Source organism: Urtica dioica, chromosome 11, assembly GCF_054948205.1.
Source record: "Urtica dioica subsp. dioica isolate 48M chromosome 11, U.dioica_male_clone48M_v1_H2, whole genome shotgun sequence".
In the NCBI taxonomy this organism is placed as follows: Eukaryota; Viridiplantae; Streptophyta; class Magnoliopsida; order Rosales; family Urticaceae; genus Urtica; species Urtica dioica.
In genome coordinates, this window is record NC_142766.1 from 9,222,690 (window position 1) to 9,242,077 (window position 19,388).

Consider the following 19,388-nt stretch of genomic DNA (forward strand, 5'->3'; position numbering starts at 1 on the left):
AGGTTGTCTCTCTTGTTCAGTCTTCTTCTCAGTTTCTTCAAGAAGATGGTCACATAATATATCAACAACATTCGACACTGTCAGTATACTCAATTACTCCATTAAGTTGAGTAGTTAACCCACCATGGTGAATACTTATGTGAAGTTATTAGGATCTACCAAAACAGAATTCAATAAATATGAGCCACGAGTAAAAAAAACGCAATGGACCACACACATAACATTAAATCGAATAAAAAAAGAAAGTAAAAATAATAGTCAAACCAGACAATGGACCCCACAAAACAGACATACAACGAACCTTTCTGGCCCTATGACCCCACAAACACAGAGCAAAACCCTAAAACTCGACAACTTCACAAGCCGACGAGAACAATTGGTCCCAATCGAACAGAATATAAACAAGAAAGCATTACAAAGTATGGGTAACTAAACAAATACTATTTCACTAACCGATGGACTATTTTTTTGCTCCGGAATGACTCGAGGACGTCTCTTTGGATTTTGTCATCCCTTTTGAAGTGTGTTTCTCAGTCAACTTGCCTTTTCCTTTGCGACCTCTTTGTAGTAGATTTGAACTTCATTGTCCAGCGATTCTTCAAGTTTTAAAAACCATATTTTTCCCGAATTTGGTCTGACCTCATGGTGGCTATTGGAAGGAAGTGGGAGTGTCACTTCCAAATGCTTATTAGAAGTGACGCTTCCGTTAGGTAAATTGGTGCTTTCCATTGCTTAACGGTCGGAAGTTGAATTTCTGTTAGGCTTAATGAAAATATGGATTTCTGTTAATTTCCATTAAGTAATTAAAAAAATATAAAATATCAAATTTAAATGGTAAATAAAAAAGACTAAACTATTAGAATTTTAAAAGAAGCTACTAATATGTAAATTGAATTTCATATTTATTAATAACTTTTTTATTAAAAAAAAAGTAAAAACATTACAACAATATTATGAGTAAAACATTATATGTATTTATAAACTATATTTTGTAATATTAATTTATGTATATTAATACAAATTATATAAACTAAACTATATAACAAAAATTATGATATAAACTTAATTATATAATAATTTTTTATAAACTTAACTATATAATATATATGAAGAGATGATTGTAGAGAAATATTTGTAAAGAATTAGAGAGGATTTGAGAGTATGAGAAAGAATAAGGTTTGATTTGTGAATAAAATGGTAAGAAATTGGATGTATTTATAGGAGAAATAAATAAATAGGTTAAAATTTAATTTCGGTTCACTGCGTTAACCTCACTCCACCTAATGGTATAATTTTGGCCTGCCATTTCCGTCATGCCTTCTGCCATTTCTGTGGCTTATCGGAAGACCTCTGCCACATTTCAGCCTTAACGGCACTTGGAATTTCCGTGAGGCAAATTAAAGCCACATAAGCATTTTCTTCCATTAACTTCTAGCTGAAAGCCCACCATGAGTCTGACCCAATCGATCGAGAATTCTTCTGAGTGATATGCAGAATAAACGAAAGTACCTAATTACCCTTATCGATCAATCACGTGACAACCACGTGTTCAATATTTGACGGTTTTTAAACAAATTTAACAGAAGTATTATATTTGTAATCGATCATTAGTTTAGGGTAAAAGCTTATCTACAAAATTTACTATGGGGAATGTGGTTACACAAATAAGAGTTCAGGGGGCAATCATGTTTTTTTTTTCCTAGAATATACTATATAGTGAATTAGCTAGCCATATTGGTGTTGTACTAATATTTTATTATGGAATACTCGTAGAACATAGAGATGCTTTTAAAGATCTGTAGTAATAATGAATGACAAGCATACATATTTAAAGAAGCGGTGGAAATCCCATATCGGGAAAAAACTATAGACAGAGGAGAATAATTTTAATATAAAACGGATAGAAAGAATCATAAAAAATGAGGTACGATTAACGGGAAAAGATATTATAAAATTTCATCATTTTCTCAAATACCGCTTTTTGTACATCAAGTTTGTTTTAAAAATTTCAATCTAGAAAATTTTCCAAATTACGGTGTTTTTAAATCATAAAGAAATTGACGGTTTCGAATGATTTAGGACTAAAATGCCTTATGCAACATGACTAATCCCGATATCAACTTTGCTACAATCTCTAGTGATGGCTACGAAGACGATAGGCGGGGACTACATCGAGCCCCATCATTTTCTCTCTTAGACATCTCTATCTCTCATTCTCATCGTACCACCATGAGCCCACACAGCCGAACAGAGTACACCGACTCGCTTTTCTCTTCCGCCGTCGTTTGATAATCTCTCCGTCGTCACATCGTGAAGTCAAACCGAAATTCAAGACCCCGCAGTTTCTCTCTGTCGCCATCGCTTCTGTGTGACGCAACGACCTAGTTCAGTTGCTCCACTGTGCCAACTGAAACAACAGCGGACTGTGCCTATAGTTGCTCCACAAGAGTCATCACGAACCAAAGTTTGATCATTGAAATTGTTACCGATACCTAGGGATGGCAATTCGGGTTACGTGTATTTTTTGACAGACCCAGACACGACCCATTTATTAATCGTATCTAGGAGCAAAACCCAAATACGACCCACTATTTTTTTTGTCAAACCCAGACCTAACACTAAGATCCATTTATTAATCGTGTCTCAATGGACAATGTAACCCACGAACCCACTTAGACACACAGACCCATTTAGACCACTAAACTCATTTGAACATGCGAATCGGTTTAGGCCCTTAGACATGTTTACTTCAAAATATTGAAATTCTCTAAATCAAATTAAATAACAAATTAGTCAGAATAAGTAATTAATAAAAATACTCCATATAATCAACTAAGCCACCAACATAATATTTTTACTACAAAAAAAAAAGTTCAAACACAAACCGTTGGGTCATTATGGATCTTTATCGTGTTTACCCATTAACAACCCATTTAATATTCGTGTCTAATTGGGTCCCAATGGGTTGTCGTGTTCGTGTCGTGTTCACCCGTTATTTAATCGTGTTAATCGTGTTCGACACGGATGGACCCAGATCCATTTTAGGTCGACCCAAACCCATTTACACCGTGTCGTGTCTCGTGTACGGCCCCAAATTGCCACCCCTACCGATACCGAGACATCCTGATTCAGTTGTCTTGTCATGTGAGTGAATTCTAATATGATGTTTTTTATTTTCCGAACAAAATTGAAATTCGAGTCGATGTTTTTAGTTGCAGTTTAATATTAGCGTTGTTTTATCTTGGCAGGGAAAAAGATTAGAATCGAGTGAAGGTGAAATTGTGGTATGTTGAATGGATTTCAAGAGTCGAAATTGCGAGTTGTGCTATGGATTGTAATTGTAAATCTGTGTCCCGAATAGATTGTGAATTCTATGTCTTCAAAAGAATAGATATTCAAATTTTCATATACATTCCGATCATAAGCCGTCGAGTGCTTAATTGTACCAAATTGAAGATTAGTAGTTTAAGAGCTATAAATTAAGGATTCGACGGTGAGTTTAACCGCCATTATTTCATTTTGAAATCGCAAGGTTTATTTGGTGATCAAGCGACAAATGACAAATCATAGAAATCTAGAGAAAAGCTCAAGATGTCATCACTATGCGCGACCCTCTGTCAAGAATGTGGAAACAAGCCAATGGACTGTTCGTCCCTATTAAGAAAATGGCATTTATTGTCCCTGCTTTGAGATTGGTAGGCTTCTATGCCCCTTCCATCTTTTTCTCTTGAAAATGCCCCACATTTGCATAAAATTTTACCCCAAATAGGGGCATTGATTTGGAAATAAATGTGTAATGGAGCGTAAATGTCTACCACTAAAAAAAATGGGGCAATCCAGTCTATCTCTTGTTCCTTTTATTCGGGAAACCTTTTTTTTTGTAGTGATTCATTTCTTCTTCATTTATTCTTCTATGAACCAAAACTAATAAAAAATAGCACTGTATATTTTTAAGAATAATACTCTCTATGTATGCTGTTTCATGTGGATCGGCTCTGCTCTTGGAGGCACCACAAGTGCGTTTTACAGATTCAACCACGGTATATATGTTAGTCCCCCTTTTGACACTCTTGCTATCTTTATTGTCGCATCTCATCCATACTCAACTAGAACTCTTTAGGTAAGTTTACTATCCTAAGTAATCAACAGAGTAAGTTAAAAGCGCACAACAAAATTATCCATATTTCCCTTTCATGTTGAGGCAATATGTGAAAACTCTTTTTTAATAAGTATTTTTTTAAATTGATTTGTGGTGCAGTTATGCCAATTGTTAGGACACGTCTGAAGGGATCAATGTGGTTGCATTTTCTAATTGGTGTGTTTTTTGCTGATATTATTTTATTATCATCATATAAATTTATGCATTCTCGCTGCTTGATCTTTTTTCTTTTGCAAAATATGTTCTCTTTAATGTTGAATAATTTCCGTCCTTGGATATATGAAGGGCTGTTCTTAGGCAGTGCATAGCTTTATAGGTAGCAATGATTATAATTTCAAAATGACATCAAAAGAGTTAAGGAAATTATTTTGCTGATGAATAGTTCTATTCTGTTCGCTTTTTATATGGAATCAGTTCAGTCTACAAGAAGAAGAAAAAAATTACTAGTTAAAAAAATGATAGAGGGGGAGGATCACGGTTAAGTCCTTTTTCTAATTTTACAGTTGCATCGGATTGAATTGGTGGTTCTTGTTGCAAGTATTGGAAGAAAGGAGATCATTGCTATACAATGAGATTTTTGATTGATTTTTTTTTCTTCTTTTCTATTTAAAGTATTTTACAATGGTGACGATAAACAATTTAGAGTTACTGGCAGTCCCTACCAACATCTACTTATGTAAATAGCCGTGATAATGCAGCCTCTGAGAATCTGTTCGTTTGATGTCAGCCATGGATAAATATTTTGAGTTAGTCGGCCATGATTTTCGAGTTAGTTAGATTAGCAGTAAATCAAAAGTGGCCGGTGCTTATATTCTACGGTAAACTAGCAACGTAGCCATTTTGAAACATAGTTTTTGGAATCTAGCCAACGTTTGGTAAATTTTGCAATCTAACCATTTACTAAAATTTACGGATATAAAATACCTAATTTACCTTTTTTCTTATACTTACTTGATCAAAACACTAGACCACGTTTGACCGGTTTGAATTGTATACAGCCAATTAATTTCAGATTTTTTCGCAATTTAATTGGATATTTAACTAATTTAATAGGAGATTCGGTGATGTAATTAAAAGAGAAAATTTAATGCAATAAATGCACAAAAAATTTACCATAAGTAACAGAAATTAACAAATCAGCGGAGATTAACAAAAATTTACAAACATTTACACTGTATTTGCTTACACGGCTATAATTTCAACAATTTAATTTCAGCTTTTTGAATTCATAATAGGAGATTCGGTGACGTAATTAAAAGGGAAATGAAATATTTATTTGATTGAATAAAGTCAAACAAGATAATGAATACACGTAATTATGATAAAATTCCGTTCAAAATTAGAAAATAAATTTGGAAAACAAAAATACCGTATTAAAGGAAATGAAAGAAATCGGCTCTACCTGCACATATGTAAATTTACAATAATTAACAGAAATTAACAAAGCAACAGAGATTAACAAAAAATTTACGAACATTTACACTGTATTTGCTTACACGGCTATAATATTCATTAAAGAAAAATACGCTCAATAACCAACTTTGCCAAATATAGAATTTTTTTTAAAATTCGAAATATAAACCGAATATAACAAATTCGGCTACAAAACCAAGTTTCAAAACGTGGGCTAGTATTTTTGAAACCAAATCAAGGCTAATATAGTAAATACCATCTTACATAAATATGACATGTCATCAAATTTGGCTAGATTCGAAAATTAAATGAAACGTTGGCTAGATTACAATTGCAACGTTTGATGTGGCTTAGATCGACTAATTTTTCTATATTCTATATGGTTCTAATGGGGTGGAAAATCCTTTCTCGTCAGCAAGTTGGCTGAGGATCATGGAACACAAGGTATGTCTTGTTTTTTTAGTTATATTTTTCTTCAACTATATTATTTTTCTCGAGCAACTTGCTATTTCCTTCCGTCCAATGTATTTCTAGTTTTGCTTATTTCATGTATTGTTATTTCTTGTGTCTTTGATGGCGGAATAGCGGTGTTTCAGTGGTCCTTCTTGGAGTTCTTATTAGACATATGTTTATGTATGCTTGAATTCCGCTTTCGAGGTTTCTTAAATCTTGGTCTTGGTTGATTGAATATGTTTTCATTAAAGAGCCGATGTCGAGGTTGTTTATTTGGTGTGTTTTAATGTGATTCTACTAGAGAAGTCCGACGAAAGTGTGAACTCCAAGAGCGGTTTTATCGATGAGTCGGATTTGGATTGAGAGCAAATCTATCTATGTATTGTGTATTGAGGGTGTCAAAGTCGATTTCATTGATTAAAAAAAAAAAAAAAAAAAAAACTTAAAAAAAAGTAGATTGGAGTTGAAGAAAAAAAAAGTAACAGATAGCCATACATGACATAACATAATCACTGCTTTTAATACATTATTTTTTCGCGTTGATGAGAGAGAGAGAAATGGTATATTAGTCATTTAATTATGTATCAACCTCTAATGGTACAAAGTATTTCCCATCAATAAGGTATGTGCCAATGCTTAGACGAATTGCCCACACATCCTTCGGCTTTCTTGATACAATTCTGCATTTCAGAAGCCAAATCGAAATAATTATCTACACATCAAGACTCAGCGTTAAAAAATGAATTACAATCTCCAGTTAATAGCATAAAAGAAGAAGAAAAAACGGGAACCATCCCTCGTATATTAACTACCTCAAGACTTACGTAATAATAATAAATTACATAAAAAAAGACGCGCATTTTATAAGTCTATTAATTGCCCGAAAGGTTCGAAATGCCGTTTTCGAAGCCGTTTCGAGCTTGTTGATTTACGGAAAATCGACACGCCGACGGAAAATCGAACGGAAAAAATGTGGAAAATGACAACTGATATGCCGTTTTCCATGGAAAACCGACATGTCGATGAAAAACCGAACGGAAATATTGTTGCAAAATATGTTATATATGTACATATATACACACACATATCTTTCAAATTTTAAGATTGTAATATTTACGATATTAAAGTTATAGCAATATTTATACATTTAGTACATAATATGTATTTTTTAAAATATTTTATCTAATTTTATTTAATTTATTAATACATAAAAAAATATACGTGTTTATATATGTACTAAACATGGGTAATAAATATTCAATAATAAATATCTATAACATGTTTATTTATATAGTAAAATAATCAAATTTTGTATAGTAAAATATAACATATCTACACCATTTCATTTTCTTTTTTATATACACCATTTCATTTTCTCTTTATATATGTGGTAATAAATGAGTCGCGTAATACAATGTTCTATAAGATAATATAATAAAATAATAATTTATACATATGTTTCATCCATGCTGTACATTTTAACATTTTGTGTATGTATATTACATTTTATTAATTGTCTAATATAAATTATATTACATGGTATATGAAATATTAACAATATGGACAATTACTTTAAAAGCCCAAAAACTTTTTATTTAACTGAAAAAGCCCAAACCCATGAGGGCATTAGTAACACCTCTGAAAATTTTTCCTACCCTGACAGCCATTTTTCTTCTGTACTTCGTCTTTCTTGTTTGCGGCCGAAAATGGTCGGACCATTTCTCTTTCAGAATTTTTTCGACTATCGTCGATATTAGGCAGTTTTTTTGCTATAAATGAAACGACATTTTGCGGCCGTTTTTCCGCCGACCGACGTGTCGTTTCGACGACAATCGACGACAACAAACGATTAAACGAAAACTGTAATCTTCGTCAGCCGCTTAGCCACCGACAGCGGCGGCGCCGGCGAAAGTCGCCGATTTTCGCCGGCGTTTGGAACCGAAACACAACTTGGAAATTGAATTTCCGCACGCTATTATGATTAATATTATTTAAATTTTCGGTATTATCATTAAAATATTTGCTAATATAATATCATCGTTTAGCTAATAAATAATCTTTTACGACAGAAACTCAGGGAATATTTATAAATAAATAAAGAAAAAGGTTTATAGATTTACCTTCCAACATCACCGGGATTGACTAAGCCGGTATTAACAGTAAGGCAAGAAATGGCGGTGGCGGATTTGATAATCTGTGGGGCCTCAATAAAAACGACAGGAGAGCCTACTTCCAGTTTCGAACGCCGTTGGGCTCTTTCGTCGTCGTTAGAGGACTCGCACGATACGACATTGTTTTGGCGTCGTTTGAGGCGTGTAGATGAAGATATGTTGTTGGTATAGCAGAGGAAAGAGAAGGGTGAGGCTTTGGGCAGAGGATTTAGGCGCCGAGGCACTCTTGTTGCTGCAGTAGGAGAAGATATTGCCGTTATCATTCTTGTGTGGCTCTCAATTCCTCTATATATTATTCAGCTCATTATAAGTTAGAACTATACAGGTACAAGATAAAGAAATCGAATGGATTTTAAAAGAAGAAAAACGACAATTATTGATTGTACGCATTTCGCATGTATTTTTTCTACATAACAGCTAAACTAATTGAAATTTCAACGGCAATAATTGTACGCATTTCATATACACCAATTAAAAGATGACCAATAATTTTATTTTAATTGGTGTATATGAAATCAGCATTGTGCAAAAAAATATCATAAGCTATATAATTCCAACGACAGATACATATATAATTGAAATTTTAAGTTCAGTTGTCATAGTTTTTTTTTTTTTTTTTTTTTTTTAAATAAAGGGAAAATTTCTCTTTGTTTTATTGAAATGCTACGTTTATATCATAGAACTCACAAATGCTAAAAGAGAATACCTAAAACCTCTTGGAGCTAGATCCCAAATCAAACCTCTTGGAGATAGTGTAATGTTATAGCTTAGTTGTTGTCGACATCTTTTCTTGCTGGCCGAAGCTAAACATGGGCAAGTGGAATGCACGAAACATTATGTTCTTAAAACAACTAAAAGTTGGGTTCAAACGAAACAAACTTCTTGTTCCGAACGCACGCTCAGGTTTAGCTGGAACTAAAATATGGCTTTCCGATGGAACAAAATTCCGTTACTACCAAACTAGAACTTGGGTCTTAAATGGACTGAAATGTTCCATTTTCAATAATGTCGGAATTTCGGTCAAACCAAGTGAAACGTTTCATTTCAATTATTTTCGGCGTTATTCACCTAATAAAAAAATGAGACCTAAAATAGTTTACTTCTAAATATAAAATAAATAAAAAATTCTTTTATGAATAATACTGAAAAAAATTAGAATTTCTGATTCTGTGAACAGGATCAAAATTTCTAGTTATGTGAATAATGCTGAAATGTTTTATGATTTTTATTTCATTCTATTTCCAAGTCCATGTTTAATTGGAACACATGCTACCGCTTATGGAGAGAGAAATGATTTTTATCATTTTCAACAGCGGAATTATGTTCATTTGTCATTTCATGTCAATCTATGTATATGGTTCTTGAATGAAAGTGACATCTATCATTATGAGACTCATCGTACTCCGACATACTCATATACCGAAACTAAAGAATCAACTTGTGCTATACATTAAAAAAAACGTTCAAAGAACAAGTCAAGAAACAACACAACAAGAACGAAATATATTAAGAGTGAGATAACCAATGCAATAAGTTAATGTTATTACTCCGTGCTTAATTAGTATGGTTCCATAACTAACGTTCATATTAAGAGTCTATTTCTTAGTCAACTAATGCGGTCAGTGAATGTACCTAATGCATGCTGTTGTATCAACAGGTCCGGTTCTAAAACTTGTGAGGCTTAAAGCAAATTAATTTTTATGCCTTTTTTAATGTTTATTTAGATTATTTAGTATATTTGAGCCTAAAAAATATATATTTTAGACCTAAAATATATTAGATTTAGGCTTTTTTTTTACATGATTTAAGTTTTTATTTAGTGGGGACCTAAAGCAATTGCTTGACCTCCCTAGAGGTCAAACCGCCTGCTTGTATGACATATGAATAATATGATTGGTAATATTACATATAGAAAGAGCTATTTCCTGTCATGTGTATATTTCCTATCATGTGTAACGTACTTCTGTTATTTCTGACTCCGTACCGGATGGATAGTTGAAAATTTTGAATTAGTACATTTCGATTTGTGGAGTAGCGGCAGAACATAACTTCAATCTTGCACCGAATTTCTATTTTAATTTTGGTCAAAATCTTAGCAACTTTTAGAATGATAATTTCACGCGCACAATTATAAATAATCTCCACCAAAAATGTCAATCTTTTTAATATTAATGATAGTTATGACTTATGAGTTTATCAATTATTTGTTGATTATTTTTTTTTAAAAGCAAGTAAGCACTTTATGGACAATGGAGCTAAACGAGGAATCACATTAACTAGACTAGGCCATTCTAAAGTAATACCATTGTAAAGAATCCAAGCTTTCATTTTTTATTGAAAAAATAGCCAACAAACAGTTATGTTCGGTTATTATATTTTATCATATTCCCTTCTATATATGTTAATAACATATTTATCCCTTCTCAATCTCTTTTAATCTTGTCCATTTTTTTTTAAATAAATAAAACATGAATTCCCTCTCTTTCAAATCACCATTCTCAGACATTTGTATCTCTCCACCGGCTCCAAAAACGATAATAACAAGTAATTTTCATGTTCAATGAGGATCCATTAGCAACACAACCAAGAAAATAACAAAAATTTCCCTGACCTTGTTCACAATTTCAGCGAATCTTTCTGGCCTCGCGATCATAACACAGAACCCAATCTCGAATCCGTGATCCCTAAACCTTTTAACAGCCTAATATTGGATACCACATTTTCCCTATGATTTTTCAGTGATAACACCGAGCACTTGTTCCTCGGTTGCGGAAATATTTTTTAGGAGGCCAAAAGTTTGAACGATGAAATTAGTCGAGCTTCTTTTCAAAAGAGAAGCATTTTTAGATAGATATTTCTCCATGCTCTTCTTGGAAACCCCTTTGGAGTAGAAAACTCAAGCTTGGGAAAAAATATCGAGGGGATCCAATAAAAGATAGTGTGGGTACTTCATAACATTCAAGATCTGAGCATTCTAGATCTCTATTCTAGTATTTTAATATGGGTGCATCCGTGCATGGCTAGTGAGCCCTTAAAAATGATTTAGGCATTTACTTTCATTATTAAGACAAGGGTAACTGAGAGCAGCTCCATAAATAAAATACGAAAAATAACCCATATTGAATTATCAGTTAACTACTCTAAACAATATTATATTATCAGTGAACTACTCTTTGCCCCAAACCGTTGAAATTGGGACTGTCAAAGATTCGCGGCGTGTTTTAAAACAGTGTCGTATCGTTGCACCAGCCATAATTTCACTCTTGGCCTGAAAAATAATATGAATATAAAATTTGTTCCATAGTTTTTCTTTTATTTAATTCGCTACATGGTGGTGAAAATATTGTTCCTTCAATGGACGGATCTCATTTTCTGATTTTGTTTGATTTCGTATCGTTAACAGACTCGGAAGAAATGCTAAGAGAAACAGGGAGAAATCTGTAAAACACGGTAAAAGGACACACAAAACTGTACTCCTTTAATACATATATTGATATCGATTGGAGCACGATTACCTAGCTTGTAGGTCATGCATTTTGAGCCCCGAATAATAATAATCGGTAGACAAGTGAAAGTCATGTGAAATGAAAGCACCGCCGATACCTTTACAACCTATACAAGAATTTGCATCTTGGTGTGGTACAACTTCTTACGATTTTGTATTGATCAAATGTAGAGTGTATTTTCAATGTGGACACTCATCACTTTTTGTTACCTCTTGGAGTACGAGAGGTACGGATCTTGAGCGATGGTCAAAACATCAGGGCGGTCTGCTTGGTTATAAGTAAGACAGCGCCGAATTAGTTCCTGGAAATGCATACAAAGAGACAACATTAGCTCGCTAATGTGGAGACGGATTAACTTAAGGAGTGAAGTGATTTTGTCTCTTGTTCACCAAAAAAACTGTAGGAAGTCTCATCAGCTTATTTCTTAGCTAAACTAAGCATAGCACGATGAATAGAGTTCAGTAAACTGACGTAAACTAGCAAGCAAGTTCGGGTATTCAAAGCTGAGCATAGACGGAAATTCATTACATTGCAATAACGTTGAAAAACCTCTCTTTTCACCTAAAAGCAAATTATTAATAAAAAATTTAGCGATATAAGCCACATAAACATAAGTGTTTGTGTTTTAGCCAACGTTTTGTAAATTTTTTGTAAATAGCCAAAAATTGTTGGAAATATTTCGTAAATAACCATATTTACTAGAAACTTACTCTGCATTTTTTGTTATTTTAATAGCGTAAATAGATTTATGTGGCTATTTACAAAAAATTAACGAAACGTTGGCTATTTCAAAATTCTAACATTTCATATGGCTAGATAGCCAATGGACCCATTATTAATTGTTGTTTTTATCTCTCTAATATTTCATACTACAGCAAATTATAAAATTGTTCGTAAAACACACGCAAAAGATGAAAAGCTCATATCCCATGTGGCAGAAAAAATTAGCCTCACATTCCTTTTTATAATTCCAAGAAGAAAGAAACCATGTACCCAGCAATCTATGTTTATATAGAAAGAGGTTTTTTTGGGTGTGTTTGGTACTGCTTCAAGACTAGCTTTTTTCCATAATCTAAAAATAGTGTTGGTGTTTACTTTATCTTCTTTTTAGCTTAACCAGGTATTTGCGCTTTTCTACAGCAGAAAAGTATAATCAACTTGAGGATGCTTTTAAAAAATTGCTTCTGCCTTTAATTAAAATATCCTTTGTTTTTACGCATGAGAAATATGTTCGCATTCATTATTTTTTTGCAGCCTTCTTTTTTCGCTCTCATAATTATAAGACATGCAAATTTTTGTCATTTTCTGTATTTATAGGCTCTTAAAAAAAAATTTAAAACACAATTAACCTAACAATATGGTTTACGCTGCAACAGAACTTTCCTTCAGCAAACTCTACAGCATTATTTTTTAACGAGCTCATGTAAAAAAATAAAACCTGCACAACTCACCTTTGCCTCGTTAGACACAGATGGTCTACTGGGGAAATCAACTTTACGAGCCTTGATAATAGTATCTTCCCGCAATATGCGCTCTTGAGTCTGGTCATGCCCAAAGGGTCGTTTCCCAAAGAGCAGTTGGTAAAACAAAATACCAGCTGACCACACATCAACCTGCTTGAAGAAACGTCTAATCAGATACTGAAACAAAATGCTACAAAACTGACTCTAGTTACGAAATGGTGTCGACTTCAACTGAAAAATAAGAAAATTTCAGAAGTGAACTCGGGTGTCTAGTCATGACCGTGGGAAATTTTTCCTTTGAGTTCTATATTATCATTATTTTACAAATCACTAAGTTTTTTGCTTTATAGTGCACTGTTTCTCTTTGTGGTCAGGAGATTATAAATTGTGACAGAAATTGCTTACCCTTGATGATATCAAAGGCGTCTTGTGGAGCTCAAAGCATTCGGGAGGTAAATACCTGCAACATTTAAAAAAAATTAGCTGCCACTTAACCCATAAGAAATAGAGGTATTAAAGTAACCATGACCAAACTTCAATATGATCAATACTACACGAACCACCACTACAAACAGATTTTTGGCATAAATAAATAAAATTGTAAAGAAAAACTTATAAGATGCACTATTCACATCAATTGGTATATTTCTTTGCATTTATGAAACTGATTTTATGCAGAAAAGCTATACACGGAAACAAGTCAACTCCAAATATTTAGCGAGTATATAATATAGCAACTAAATGTGATCTCTTACCAATACGTTCCAGCTCCCTGAGATGTAAGTTCCATGCCCTGTGACCCAACATCATCCTCAACTATCTTGCTGAGACCGAAATCGGTCACTTTGGCAACACCAAGTTCATCAAAAAGAACATTTCCAGGCTTCAGGTCATAATGTATAATTTTTTGTGTTCTTTTGTTCAAGTATGTCAGACCTTGAAATATCTGAATGATAATAATCTTAGCCTCCTTTTCGGGCAGCACAGGTGTCGCTTTGAGTACTGCATCAAGATCTTTCCCTAATAGAGAAATTGAAAATACTGATTATAAGAAGCAATTGTAACAAGGGAAATCTTCAATTATATAGAGATGATCAAGTAAATAACACTCTCAGATAAAGAAAATGTCAAACAGTATGAGTACCGCTGCAATACTCTAGGACCGTGCAGAAGGTGTTGTGATCAATTTCAAAAATGTCCCAGAGCCGCACAATGTGATGATGCACCAAAGTCTTGTGAATATTGTACTCCCGAATCGCATGCCGTATGTAACTTTGTTTTTTCTCTTCACTCCATTGAGCATTCAAACCGTGAAGCTTACATGCAACATATCTATGTTCTACTAAATCATAAGCCTGCAGGAAATTTCTTACTTCAAATCACTGCAAAAAGATATAATTGTACAATTCCCAATGCTGGCATGGAACTAATCTACATTTCTCCATTGATAACAGTTTTTATTTACAATATGGCAGAAATATTGTGACAAGCGTTTGCATTAAGGTCTCACCTTGTAAACCTCGCTGAAACCTCCTTTCCCAAGAAGATTTAGGAGGGCGTATCTATGGTTAAGGACTTGATAGTTGTTAAAACGAGAACCATCTTCGTCGCGTATACGCTTCATTTCACGTATAAGCCTTCCCTTTTCCAGCTCATATCGATCCCTCTCCCGCAGAAGATTCTCTTCTTCCTACAGTCCCAGAAACCAAACTTATTTATTTATTTTAAAATCACCAAAAAAAAAAGAGTATTGAGCAGCCAATTAGCATCTGGATCTAGAAAACTAACACGCTTGATGCTGGATAGACGGGATTTATAGATTTCATCCTGAATGAGTAAATCTTCTTCTTGTGTTCCCGGTTCCACATCAGCTGTGTCACCTTTATCTAAAGAATGAATCAGGGAACAAAGCATTATTATCATTGATGAAATAGACACACAGGACGCATGGTGTGAGAGAAGCCAGAACATTCTGATCAGCCAAACAAAACAAGGATAAAATTACCAGATTGCCTTTTCTTCAATAATTTCCGCTGCCTCTCAACTGCCTCCCTCGTTTCTATTAGTTGTCTCTAGATAAATGACATACCATTTTACAATCAAGTAGATCAGCTTTCTTTTGAAAACAAACATAATCAAAAGAAAAGATAAGTAATAAACATTGGAGAGGTAAAAGGTTAGGTGATCTTTACTACTAAATTTAAAACGAATTAGCTGCCCAAATATAATATTTGCAGATTTGAGGTATATATTCTGAAATAAAAAAGTATCAGCACATACAAGATGAGAATTGACGTCCTTCAGAGCTTGGCCATCTTCCCACGTCTCAGATATAACAGTTCCAGCTCTACCGAGTACCAGAAAGAGAAGAAAATCAGCTTCACATAGCAACTCAACTCTCAACAGCTAATTCCCATAACTTTTTTATCTTATTAATAACGTTGATTAAATAAATCATATTTGTAACGTTCAACTGCTACATCTTTTGATAAAATTTCAGCATTCTATGTTGGCATAGCAGGCTAGTATACAGTGCTTCACTGGTTTAGACTTTTGAATACTTGTAACTTTTATTATTATATATAGCAATATCATTTTTTTCACTAAAGAAGCAAACAAATTTGTTAAGAAGTTCATCTGCCCCAATAGAGGTTAGCTCAGTGGCAAGCACCTCCACCCGCACCATATAAGTGTTGGGCCGAGTTATGTAAAAAGTGTAAAAATAAAAATAAATATCCAACTTCCTGAGTCAGTCTTCTCTAGAAATGGAAAAAATTCCAATTGGTTAAATATTCGTCTCATTCACGACACAATGTCAACGAGCATGATTACCTGATCACACCCACATTACCAAGTCTGAATGAGTCCTGTCGCACCTTCAGTCTTGCTTCCTGTCTCTCTGCTTTGGAAACAGATATCAGCAAATCAGATATTATTTTTGTCCTCTGCAAGAGAAAAAAAAAACTTAAACATGTGAGAGTCCGTGATGAACAAAAACGTTTTGATGATGGAAATCCTTTTTCACATACAATCAATTGAAGTACATGTAGCAGAGTCAAAACCAATAGGACAATGAATGAAAAAGCTTGCAGCCTAGAGATATCAAATAATAAATCAAAATGGTTTTCGTGCCACAAAAATTCAACGAAAACTGAAAAAAAAGTAAATTTCAATCTGAAACACGATAAATAAAAAATATAAAAATAAAAAATAAAAATAAAAAACACAAGTAGCTGAGCTGTTTAAAAATGCACACCTTGGGATTCACTTGTTGTTCTTTGTCTTTCGATTCTTTGAATTCCTGCACCCAAAAATGGCAGAAGAAAGTTAAGGACAGAGGTTCATTTCTTACATGTATATATGCTTGAAGATAACATAAATAGATAGCTTCAAGGAACACATTTTGCACTTAGACAATTCTATGATTTTTCAAGGTACCTTCTCTAACTGTCTGCATAGTGTTTCATACTCGGATGCCTCTTGACGTGATTTACGAAGCTCTTCCTCTAAAGATGCAACTTTTGCCCGTAATGTAGTAACTTCCTCTGACAAAATCACCTATAAAAATCAAATGAATGTTCAGTCCTTAAGTAAGCGCCTCAAAATTTCAAAACCAATTACATATAAAAATAATAGCTGAAATACATAGTCTTGTCTTACAACATAATCCTGACCCAAATGATGAAACATTTTTTTTTAAAACAACCCAAATGATGAAACATTAAATTCCCTTTAATATTGCTTACAACTTAAACATATAAGAGGGACAAAAGGGTACCTTGTGATATGAGTTTTCAAGATGGCCATTTGAAGGTACTACTGCTGGAGTACATACTTGTGATTTTGTTTGCTCATTAACCCTTGAACCACGCCCTCGGCCTGAAGCCGAATTACCTCTAACACGACCATTCTTTTTCTTACTTGTATCAGAACTTGTCTTAGCTTCTACTGTTTCCAAAATCATATGTCTTCCTTCAGTGACAGCCTGTCATTTTTATATGTTGCACAACGAATTACATTACAATGTGGCTTCTGAAAAAATTTACCAAAATACTCCACTTTAGAAAATAAAGAAGCTTCTATTTGAAAGTGAAAGGAACCATTTGGCAGGATGTCTCATAGATGAAAGGTCATAAAGCTTGAATCATTTGTTTTGCTAATCAAGTAATCACAATTTTTTAATCAAATAAGCATCTGTTACTGACTTATAACAAGTTAGGTAGCCGAATACAACTTACATCAACACGTTGAAAGACCGCTGGGTTTCCATCATCTTTGAGTTTCTGGCGCTTTTGAGTATTTGCTTGTATCAGAAACTCCCCACCGTTCTAGCATAAGTTTACAAAAAACATAGACGTTAGAGCATACGTTAACCAAGAAAGGAAAGAACTATCAAACTGAAAAGTATCCGCCAAAAGACAATGACAGTAAAACACATCCCTTTAAGATATACCAATCGACGGTTACATTAAGTGGACCATAACATATAATGATAACTAAGCATATTGATCCTGATAAGGCTTCCAATACATGAAAAATAATCCACTCCAAGTAAGTTCTCGCCAGTCTTTCCAATCTATACACTGCTTAGTAAGCAGATTTAAGTCATTATATCTTACTACTTCGTGATCAAATGTACCTATGAAAGTCAACATTTACACTACCATCCACAAAAGACGGTCTACAAATTCCTTATTCAAACCAAACCAATTCAGCGAACCTCACAAATACTAAGAACTTCGCATCTAGCCATGGATGATCTGATACATGTTTTCTCTTCTTTTTTCCTCGTGTAAAGACCCACAGGTCAATAATGGTTAAGAAATGAATTTGCTATATCACTCCCAAATTGAAAGCAGTAATTGATATGATACAAATTTTTCTGACCTAAAACCCTCCGAAATATATCATCACTCCGATCACAAACTCGATTAAACTGATCTAACTTGATGAAAGAACAGAAATGCTTACATCGTCCTCAGAGTCGCTGGAAGTGGATGGCTCCGGCAACTCTTCCGCCACGAACGACGACGGCGGCGGCGGAGCGGCGGAGGAAGAAGAGACTTTTCCGGCCATGCGAGCCTCGAGCTTTGCAATCTTGGTGGGAAGGGACTGGTCCGACTGGTTGGACGAGTTCGACGAGAAATGCAACAGCATATCGTCCGACATTGTTCGATTTCCACACAAACAGAAATGAGAAGAATTATAAATTAAAAAAAAAATAATAAAAAATACGAACTCCCTTCACTGTCGGACCATTAATATATTTTCCCTCATTTTCTCGGAATCCAAACAGAAATATCGGAACAAAAAATCAAGGAGAAGCTTTGAAGTTTGACTAAGGATTTTAGGGTTTCAAGATTTTGTGAATTAATGGAGAATAATAGTAGCGACGAGAGGAAAATTGAGGAAGAAGAAAGGAAACAATGAGAAAATAGAGACTTTGTGGTTTAAACAATAAAATAAGAGCTAGTTGTGCGACTGATGTGAAGTTTATGAAAAAGCAAGTTTATGTTCGTACACTACAAAATATAATAAACGACGACTACACATCGGCGACATCGCACCTATTTTTTTCGATTAATTTCTAGAGACCGATATAATGCAAAAAAAACCCTTTTTATGCTCATTCCGATAATTGGAATGAGAATACAAAAATTATTCAACATTTATATGCATCTCTTTCTTCAAATGCGACAATTATTTCTAAGACATTTAAATATCACATATATCCCTTAATTTAGTGTTTATTACTTAATTATGACATATAAAACAATTATATATCAAATCTATCCTCTAATCTCAAATTTCGTTGATTTTTTGCTTATTAGAAGTTTGAAATGTCCATCGTACCCGAATTAATAATATCGACCCTTAAAATAATTTTACACACAAAATATCTTTCATTTTTTTCTCCTCCTTGATACATGCACACAACCTAAAAAACAAAAATAAAAGATTTATAAGTGCTTGACGTTCGATCGTAATATCTACTTTACAGTCTACACATAAACAAAACTTCATTTTATCAATAATTCCTCAAAATGCAGATTGATGGTATGTCGGAAAAACACTAAAAGCTCTCGTATTCCCAACTGTTTGAGATGATAAATGCGAGGGAAACTAAAAGAAAAAATCAAATTGTATTAACGATCTTAAGAGTAAGTGAAATGAATACAGTGTGTCGTAGCATAAGGAAACAACATTGAGTACGCGAACGATT

At 33.7% G+C, this 19,388-nt stretch overlaps 2 protein-coding genes across 2 annotated transcripts; both read right to left on the bottom strand.

Moving 5' to 3' along the window:
* Positions 1 to 6,495: 6,495 nt before the first annotated feature.
* CRR42 (DUF3148 family protein) lies at positions 6,496 to 8,517 on the bottom strand. Its single transcript, XM_089601115.1, has 2 exons — positions 8,146 to 8,517; positions 6,496 to 6,705 (listed from the first exon to the last, which is right to left on the bottom strand). Exons 1-2 carry the CDS (start codon positions 8,457 to 8,459, stop codon positions 6,603 to 6,605), a joined length of 417 nt encoding a protein of 138 aa, XP_089457241.1. The 5' UTR covers positions 8,460 to 8,517; the 3' UTR covers positions 6,496 to 6,602.
* Positions 8,518 to 11,488: 2,971 nt separating this feature from the next.
* TSL (Protein kinase superfamily protein) lies at positions 11,489 to 18,718 on the bottom strand. Its single transcript, XM_089601689.1, has 15 exons — positions 18,137 to 18,718; positions 17,404 to 17,493; positions 16,944 to 17,150; positions 16,604 to 16,723; positions 16,422 to 16,466; positions 15,998 to 16,110; positions 15,446 to 15,512; positions 15,171 to 15,237; positions 14,954 to 15,051; positions 14,676 to 14,855; positions 14,310 to 14,520; positions 13,921 to 14,185; positions 13,571 to 13,625; positions 13,154 to 13,315; positions 11,489 to 12,003 (listed from the first exon to the last, which is right to left on the bottom strand). Exons 1-15 carry the CDS (start codon positions 18,332 to 18,334, stop codon positions 11,908 to 11,910), a joined length of 1,974 nt encoding a protein of 657 aa, XP_089457815.1. The 5' UTR covers positions 18,335 to 18,718; the 3' UTR covers positions 11,489 to 11,907.
* Between the last annotated feature and the right edge of the window lie 670 nt (positions 18,719 to 19,388).